Source organism: Chenopodium album, chromosome 20 (genome assembly GCF_948465745.1).
Source record: "Chenopodium album chromosome 20, dcCheAlbu1.1, whole genome shotgun sequence".
Classification (NCBI taxonomy): Eukaryota; Viridiplantae; Streptophyta; class Magnoliopsida; order Caryophyllales; family Amaranthaceae; genus Chenopodium; species Chenopodium album.
Window position 1 is genome coordinate 18742569 of NC_137853.1, and position 9516 is coordinate 18752084.

Sequence of the window (9516 nt, forward strand, 5' to 3'; positions counted from 1 at the left end):
TTTGGAAAGATGCTCCTTCTCCAAAAAGACACCATCACGAGTGTAGGCGTCGTTTGAAGTGCGCCTACGTTAAAGCATGTTGTGAATATGCTTGGCACTCATAGGAAGTGGGAATTGACATAACGATTAGGGACACGATTAGGGACAAGGAAAGTAGGGAGCCGCCAACAAGTTTTTAAGGAACTTGTAAACCGTTAACGGATCATTTAAGGCAACCACGATTAAGGGACAACGAAAGGCAACAACGATTGTCCCGTGAAGGTTACACCGCATTCATAATCCATGAGATTACTAACTCCATATGGTTCGGAACCACGAAAGGAGGATCGGGGATGATGGTACGAAGTGAGTCATGGAGTCACATTCGCCCGTATTGGCCTCTACTCGATTCTTATTGTGAAAAGTATTCCTGTGATCTCAAAGGCATACAAACAAACTATTCAATTTGCTCCAAAATATGATTATGCTAAATTGGTTGAATATTAATGCACACATAATTCTAGAATATTGGTGATCACTTGATTAAACAACAAGATTAAAGGAACCTAAACCGGTTGTCCAAATTATCTTATTAGGCGTTATTTTCAATTACGTATTCCCTTTAACATGCAATATGGTTATCATAATAACAATAGAAACCAACATTAATATTGGAAGCAATTTAACAATAATAGCGTTAGTCAAATCAAATAATAACCCTAATCATGATAATAGCAACAAGAATAAAAATAAGAGTAATGAAGTGATTAATTGCTCACTTTCCACGTTTCCTTGAATTGCTACATCATGAATAAACTGTTAGTAACTTCAATAAAAATAAATCAAATGGAAATTAAATTAAATAAATTTAGAAATGATTTGGTCCAAACCCTCAGTTAATTCTACCTTTCAAGCCTTGGTTTAAGTATAGAACTTTGGGTATTGTATGGACTCCTTAGAGTGCTTAAGGGATATAAAATGAGAGAATAGGGTGGCTAGAGTTTAGGCTAGAGCAAGAGAGAGAGAAGAGTATATTTTTGGTGTAGGGAGAGAGGATGATTTTTGGTGTAAAAAAGAGGAAGAGAGAGTGATTTGATGATCAAGCTTGTTGATGATTGAAAAAGAGGAGACATGACCTCTATTTATAAGGAAAAAAGAGGAAAATAAGTTATGGTTCGGTGAAATGGATTAGGAATTGGGTTGGTTTATGAAATTTATTGGGAATGAACATGGATTTAAGCACTCTAAAGATCAAATACTCAACCCGACCAATAATGGCGGTGATGTTCATCATCGGGTTTGGTTTTGGGGAGACATTTTTAGGTGTCTACAACGAGCAACAAACACTTTGTTCTCGGATTTGTTGTAGAAGTAATACCTTTTGGTTTCTTTTGGATTACCCATAAAGTAAACCATGTCAGATTTCGGATGAAGTTTGTCAAAAATGAGTTTCTTGACATATGCTTCGCATCCCCTAATCGTGAGAAAAGACAATCTTGGAGGTCTATTTGTCCATAATTCATATGGAGTCTTTTCCACTGCTTTTGACGGAGCGCGATTCAGTGTAAATTTCAAGCATTAACCCCAATCTTGAACCCCACTTTGATCATACACTTAAGCATGGTGGCGTCCAAAGGGAAAGAAAAAAAAGCAAAAGAGTCGCCAAAAAGTTTTAGGAACCTGTAAAGTTCACGAGGTGAAGGTTACACCCCTTAACGATCCATGAGATCGTCAACTACAAAAGGTCTTGAACCAAATAGGGTTCGGGGATAAGGGTACGAATCCAATCTAAAATAGAAAGAACCCGCCCTATAAAATGAGCCTCTACTTTATTCTACTCGTATTCATGTGCGCTTTCTGACTAGCATGCAATCATTAGGTTAACCCTAAACCTGTTTAATCTATGTTGGTTGAATATTAATGCACAAATAAAACTATTATTGGCGATCACTTGAATTAAAATCATATTAGCCTAAACCAAATTATTAATTATCTTATTAAGCGTGATTTCAAGTACAAATTCCCTTTAAACATGCATAAAAGGAGTGGTCAAGCAATAACATTAAATATAAATCAAGCAACATGATAACATCATAATAACAATAATCATGAATAATATTGACAATAGTATCAACGCTAAAGCATAATAATAATAGCAAGATCCTAGGCATGATACTAACAAGATTAATAACAAATCCTAGCATGTCACTAAACAATAAAGATCAAAGCTTTAGCCCTAACATGGTACTAACATGCTAATATGATATTAGAAAGAATAAAGGCAACCTTAAACATGAAACTAGAAAACAATAAAAACATCCTAACATGATACTAGGAATTAAACAAATCTAAGCATGCTTCCTACATTGAAATAATAAATAGGGAGTAAGCTAATTACTTACTTTGATGCCTCGTACCTCTTTCTGATACAAAATACCGGTTAGTAAATTTCAATAAAATAATAAGTCAAAGAATTAAATTAAATAATTGAAAGAAAGAGTTAAAAAGTTTAGGCTGGATTTGGGACCAAACCCTCAGAATGTATTAACCTTTCACGTCTAGGGCGAAGGCAAATTCGAACTTGGCTAGGTGTTTCTAGATCTTGTGAATGCGGAATTGTGTTTATGAAAACTAGTAGCTAGAGAGAGAGAGAGAGCTTAGAGAGAATTTAGATGATTGTTGATGATTGAAAACAGATGACCAAGGACCCTATTTATAAGAAAATAGTCTGGGAAATAGGTAGAATTTGAAAAGGAATAAAACTCCACGTTGTCGCCAAAAATCAACCTTATTGCCCGGCGACAAGCCTTTCGTTTGGCGACAGCTTGGATTTTCACGCGCTTTCAACACGGAGTCAACTTGTCAATCAAAATTGATTCGTAGAGTCCGTACAAAGGCTAAACTCGTAATTTTACATAAAACAATATTTTATTCCAAGTAAAACTCATAAAAACACAATTATCAATCCTAACTCCATTTGGATTTAAGAGAACCTTCTATAGAGTTCTAGAAGACTATAATCAATCCTAATAGCTTTAGGAATGATAATTGACATTAGGCCCTCCTCTAGATCATTGGGCCGCATGTAAGGATCAAACTAGGCCCAGTTTAGTATTTTGGCCATAACTTCCTCAATATTCATCGAAATTGGGCTTATTATATATCGTCGGAAAGCTCTTTGCGAGCCCCATCCAACTACACTATTATTGGACCCTTATCATGGATCAAACTAAACTGGATTGGCTATTTTTCATAAAATAGAGTTGGTTTTTGAAAAAAGAAAGAAGGATTTTAATAAAAACTAACCGCAACACTAGACTTTTCACACATTCACTTCATTCGATTGTAGTTCGACGCGAAAGAATTCATCACTGGGTTTAGTTTTGGGGAGACACAAATGGGTGTCTACAGCAGGTTTAAAGGAAATTTATACTTGAAATCACGCTTAATAAGATACTTTATAATTTGATTTACGCTGCTATGATGTAATTCAAGTGATTGCCAATAATAGCTTTGTTTGTGCATGAATAATCAACCAACATAGATTAAACAGGTTGGGGATTAACCTTTGTAAGTTAGTCAGAAAGCGCACATGAATATGAGAATAATAAATTATGTAGAGGCCTATTTTAGGGCGTGTTCAATCTCTTTTAGGTTGATGCGTACCATCATCCCCGAATATCCGGTCATGGTTCCAGACCACTATGGAGTTAGAGATCTCTCGGATCGTGAAGGGGTGTAACATTAACCCTATGAACGGTTTACAAGTTCCTAAAACTTACTGGCGACTTTTTTGCTCTAGCTTCTTTCCCTTTGGACGCCACCCTGCTTGGATGCATGATCACAGTGGGGTTCAAGTTTGGAATGCTTGAAATATTCCCTACAGTCACGTGTGGGGCCCTTTCCCGTTCTTGAGTTCGTGTTCGTTCAAGTGAGAGCTCGAGTAAGAGAAACACGCAACAAAGGTATAATTGGTTTATCTCTCTATTATTTGTGTTATTATTTATGCATGTATTAGTTTTCTTAATTATGAGCGAGTCTTGGGGATGGATTTTCTTTCGCGGGATGTGGGACATTTCGAAACCCAACATAACCAAATACAATTAATTACCTTAGATAGTCGTATCAAACTGGTGGTCAGAAGCCCTACAGCACCACAACACAAGTTCCACGGTTTCCGATTTGGTAGTGGTGAAAACTTCCTTGAAAAAGTCCACAGTTTGAAATTGTAGACTGGGTTCTGATTTGAATAAAAAGTTAGATGAACAAAAGCAGTAGTGCTAGAGTGAGAAAATTTACCTCATGGGTAAAGTTATGAGTAACGGACGTTCCATTACCTCGTTAACTCCAAGAGATAACGTCGTTGATAAAATAAGATAACGCCGCTTAGATAGTGGGTCAACGACGTTTTCAGCCCAAGTAAGAAATGACCGGTTGTTGGACGTAAATTTCCTTACTAAACCACATGAAAAGACATCCCTTCCCCTTGACAAACGATTTTTATTTATCAAGGTTATAAATTTGTATTTTTTTTTTTTTTTTTTTTTTGACGGGATAAATTTGTATATTCTCGCAAATATAATGTTAACTCCCTTTAAAATGTCTCGAATAGAATATGGGGAGTAACTTCAACCTTATTTCTTTTTGAAAATTTGGACCAAACAAAAGAGATTGAAAAAGAAAAAGGTAAGTAAAAAAGAGAGCAAAAGCAATAGTAATAAAAAAGAAAAAATTGAGATAGGATAGCAAGCAGAATAACTTGTTATTAACCAAATAACCTAATGCAAAGACAAAACCCAAAGAAACCATCAGCCATTCAGCCCTGTCTTTTCTTTTTTTTTGAAAGAACCTGTCTTTTCTTTTTCTTTTCTCTTTTCTCTTTTTTCTTTTTTCTAATTTTAATTATTTTTATAGCAATATGTGTGCACAAGTCACACTAACTGTACTATAATTTTGACGGTCCATTGGGACCCACCAAACCCTTTGGGATCTGTGTTAATTTTGGGTCCCACATTCCAGATCCTCCTCCCTCTCCTCCTGATATTACCACCATTTTGCTTTTCACCGTTATTTGACAGCGATATATCTATAATTAAACTCTCTGTCTTTCTATTACAGTGGGTATTAGTAGTAGTAATATAATTGGTACCTTACTTTCCTTTCAATTTACGTACTTAGGACATCACTCTTTCGTTTCGTAAGCCACCGGCGACCTCTGTCCAAGATTTAAGGTTTTTTTTTTTTTTTTTTTTCTGCATTGATTAAAATCAGAATAAGTTAAGGTGAGCTTAATCTTATGTTATTTTTCTGGTCTAATTATGTTTTTCATGGCTGAATTAATTTTTTTGGTGTCAACTGCTCGAGTATACTTGCTAAATTAAGGCCTTTTTGATAGATCTCTTTTTTTTGTTTTTTTGAATCGCTGACAGATCTCTTCTTCTGATGTTCAAGTTGCTGAATTTTAAGGTTGTTAATGCTCTTAATGTTTATAATTTCTGTGGAAAATAGTATATGTTGTGCATTTGAGTCACGATTTTAGCTGCTTGCAAAAAAAAATTTTTATAAAAAAATTACAATTTCTGTTCATTAAATTGACAATTGTTGCTATTAATAAGACATGACAATTTCTACCTTTTTTTCTTTTTTCTTCTTATTCTGTGTTTATAAATGATACGAGTATGAAAAATTTGTGAAAATAAGGTTTTATAACTGTGATGGTAACTGACATAATAATCTGAAATGGCTGGTACCTATTTTGGTTTTTGTGTTGATATACAAGTATTCAATTTTATTAGTGGATGAAATTCGTTTCATCTGTTTTAATATCAACTATCTATAATGTCTGTTACAATAGACATTTCTATGATGGTTGGTCATTTTGTACGAGAGAGATTAATTTGTGTAATGTCTGGAAAGAACTTCACATATTCTATTGACTGAGTGACTGAAATTAACTGATTCCATCTTTTTATGATTGATTTTGTAATTTTCTTTGCTCTTTTTAATAATGCTATGATAATTTGTGGATTATATAATCGCAGATTTGATGAGCCTTTACTGCGTGTTTGATATGATTCTGTGGGTGTTTTACAACTTTTATGTGAAAATTTTATTGCCAGGGAGTAATACGGCACATATGAGGTTAGAAGAGATCGACTTTTGCTGATACCATGCCTCCGAGAGCACTGTCAAGAAATGAGAGTTCAGCATTATCTAATGACAATCGGCATGGCTTGGAGTACAGGACGTCGAGGTTTGCTAGAGAAAAGCCTTTTTCTCCGCGAGCTAATCAAGGTTTGAAGTTTAAAGATAAGGTTGTTAAAGTGGATAACTCCATTCGTCCTCCACATTCAGATCTTCCTTTAGAGTTTGTAAAGGATGTTAATAATGAGTTTGTTGTCCGGACAAAGCTTTCTAACAATCAACAACTGCGTCAGGGGAGGAATGGTACGAGTAAGGAGGAGGAGCTTGTCAAATACATGTCCAAAGTCCCTGGTTTTCTACAAAGAGGAGAAAAGATCCAAGATAATGCTTTTAATATTGGAGTTCTTGATTGGGGGCGTTTAGAGAAATGGACACACAAACACGAAAAAACTTTAGTGAGTGAAAGAAAATCTAGACATGGTGCTGGAAATGGCTCTTCATCTGCTATGGTAAATAATGAGGCTTTATTTCGCTGCAGAGAGCAACCCAGTATTTCCAACAGTTATACAGCACACGCAGTTGATTTTTCTACAGTTGATAAATGCCATTTTAGAAATAAATTGAACCACCCAAGGTTACAGACTTCATCAAAAACAAATATTGACCAGAAGCAGAAAACCAGCAAGAATGACACAACTAAAATACAAGATGATGTGAGTAAGTCTTCAAAATGCAAGGACAAGTATTCAAGTCACGATGATTGTGTGTTCATAGGGAAATCATTATCCAGCTCGAGTAACTATGACCATGAGATTTTAAAGCCCATGGGAAGAAAAGTCAGCAATTCAGATGGTGAAGCATTAAAGTTTTTAGACAACATTGGAGGACATAGAATTGATACTCCAGAGCAGTATATCTCTGGTAACCAGGAGAGCATTATTCTTATTTTGCCCAAAGATTTCTCAGGTTCTGCAAGCTCAGGGGTGCATAATAGAGCATCGCTTGATGGAAAATCAGCTTCGCATAACTGGGGTAGCTTTTCTGATATTTTCTCCATCGATGAGATCCACCCCGATGAGTCACTTTCTGATATTACACATTCATGCCCCATAAATCATACAGTTGAGACAGAAACGGAATTGGACATGAAGCTTGATACATTGGTCAAAGCTCAGGGCCTTGAGAGTCCAATCAACTCATCAGATATGCCTTCCCATGCAACTGAAGAATCAGCAACGAGTACTTCATTTGAAATGTCTGCAGATAGTTTGAGGCATCGGCGATTTAGCTTTGATATATCTAGGATGACAAAAAGCCTTAGCTTTAGGGAGAGGTCAGTTCAACCTCCCATCAGCTCTACTTATGTGAGTGCCAAGTCTGGTCCTGCTAAACCTGGGATTTCCAGTTATACTGAATCTCAAAACAGAAATAAAGCAAATCTGAGTGGCAGAGCAAAAGCTAGCCCTTTCAGAAGATTGCTTGATCCATTATTGAAGTCCAAGTTTGCTAACCAATTGAATGAAAAGTCAAATGACTTGAGAATGAAGCCGCCCATTCCTATAGAAGTGTCTAAGAACGAAATATGCGAGGCAACAACAATCAAAGCACTTTTGCATTTATCAGATAAGAGTGGGCTACCTTTGTTCAAGTTTGTGGTTGAAATCAATAATGAGATCTTTGCATCCACAGTGAAAAATTTTAGCACACTCGACAAGGATGACATTAGCTGGTTATACACCTTTTATTCTCTTAATAGATTCAGAAAGAGGAGTGGAGGCTGGAAAAATCCAAGGGTTAAACCTTCTGGATTTGGGTACAATGTTGTAGGTCAAATGAAGGTTTCAGAACCTTATTTTCCAAGTGGGTGCAACCAGGAATCCCGAGAAAAAAATATGGTCAAAGAGTCTGTCTTGTATAGTGCTGATATGAGCAAAGAAGTTGCTGCAACTTCAGAATTTATGATAAGCAGGGAGTTGGCGGCGATAGTTGTAAACCTGCCAGGTACTGTTGGCAAATGCAGCAACTATGACTGGCTTCCTGACTTTGAACATGAGAAATTGGGCAATGTAGCTGTCATACTACCAGGTGCTGACCACAGCTTGCCTCGTGAAGGAGTGCCTTCATCTTTGATTAATCGCTGGAGAACTGGTGGGTTATGTGATTGTGGAGGTTGGGATATTGGTTGCAAATTGAGGATTCTGACAGACAAATGGCAACACTACAAGGATTTACAAGCTCCATGTGATCTTTATGATCAGGTGTGTTGTATTATTCTTCATTTCTGCTGCCTCTGCCCCTTGTTCTCTAATAAATCGTATATCTCATGTTCATTTTCTGATAAATGCTCCTTTTCTTCTCATTTAGGGGGATGCTAAGCAACGCAGACCATTCTTTAGCTTGATTCCACTTCGAGATGGACTCTATTCAGTGGAATTTGATGCCAAAATTTCTTCTTTGCAAGCATTTTCGATATCTGTTGCACTGATCAATAGTCTGAACCCGGCTCACCCCGCAAACACAACTGACCAAGTTGAATCAAAACCGGGGTTTGGTAGGGTAAAGGCATCCATGGCTATTAGAAAAGAAGGCCCTGAAAAGCATGCCCCGCATCCACCTCTGTCCCCTGCTGGCAGAGTGTAAGTCATACTAGCAGTAGAAGTGACTCGCGAGGCGATTACGTTGCTTCAGAAATGAGTTGGGTAATAGAGATCAGTAAGCATCTTATCTTTGTATCCAGTATAATGTTAAACCATCTTAGAAATACTAGTAATAAAGGGTTATACATGTGCAGAAGATTACCAAGCCCAAAATTTGAGTTTAGATGATCACCAAAGCATAGAACTTCTTTTGCTACTTTTTTATTTTTTTTAAATGATGCATAATTCTATCTAAATAGGGCTGCAAATGAGCCGATACGACTCGTGAACAAGCTTGGTCAAAGCTTGTTTCTTAAGTATCGAACGAGTCCGAACATAAATTTGAGGCTCGTTATGTAAACGAGCCCAACTCGAACAACTTTGTGCTCGGCTCGTTAATGTGATTGGTCATATGCTCATTTATAACTCGTTCAAGCTTGAAACAATTAATTACACTGTTTTAATTATTCTTAAAATAGTACAATTTTAATATGAAACCAAATCAATTATAATCAATTAGCCATGTTAATAATATCATATAAAATTAAAATATATGGAGTATTATTTTTAAGAAATTGAATAGTATATTTGCTCAAATTTCTCATTTATAATATCAATTACTCAATTACTTCCTATCTTGTTGTTATGATGAATATCATCAAACGGCTTTTCGGATAAGAGTAAACTTATAATTTTTCAAAGTTGATTAATATCAGCTTGATTGAGCTCGTTAACGTTTTAGCTCATTCAAATTAGA

The 9516-nt window shown here is 36.1% G+C and overlaps 1 protein-coding gene across 2 annotated transcripts; it reads left to right on the forward strand.

Annotated features, from left to right (window-relative positions):
• The first annotated feature begins 5099 nt into the window (after positions 1-5099).
• Positions 5100-8916, forward strand: LOC145597920 (uncharacterized). 2 transcript variants are annotated; one of them, XM_081654192.1, is made up of 3 exons: positions 5100-5445; positions 6099-8381; positions 8488-8916. In XM_081654192.1, the coding sequence occupies exons 2-3, from the start codon at positions 6150-6152 to the stop codon at positions 8761-8763; spliced, it is 2508 nt and encodes an 835-aa protein (XP_081510318.1). In that variant the 5' UTR covers positions 5100-5445; positions 6099-6149; the 3' UTR covers positions 8764-8916. The 2 variants fall into 2 exon arrangements, with proteins under 2 accessions (XP_081510318.1, XP_081510319.1); XM_081654193.1 differs by having other exon boundaries at positions 5122-5210.
• The last annotated feature ends 600 nt before the right edge of the window (positions 8917-9516 follow it).

Excerpts from the sequence above, each read along its gene's own strand:
- LOC145597920 (XM_081654192.1), top strand. The coding sequence starts at position 6,150 with ATGCCTCCGAGAGCACTGTCAAGAAATGAGAGTTCAGCATTATCTAAT. Across the intron at positions 8,382-8,487 it reads CATGTGATCTTTATGATCAG|GGGGATGCTAAGCAACGCAG; the intron begins GTGTGTTGTATT and ends CTTCTCATTTAG.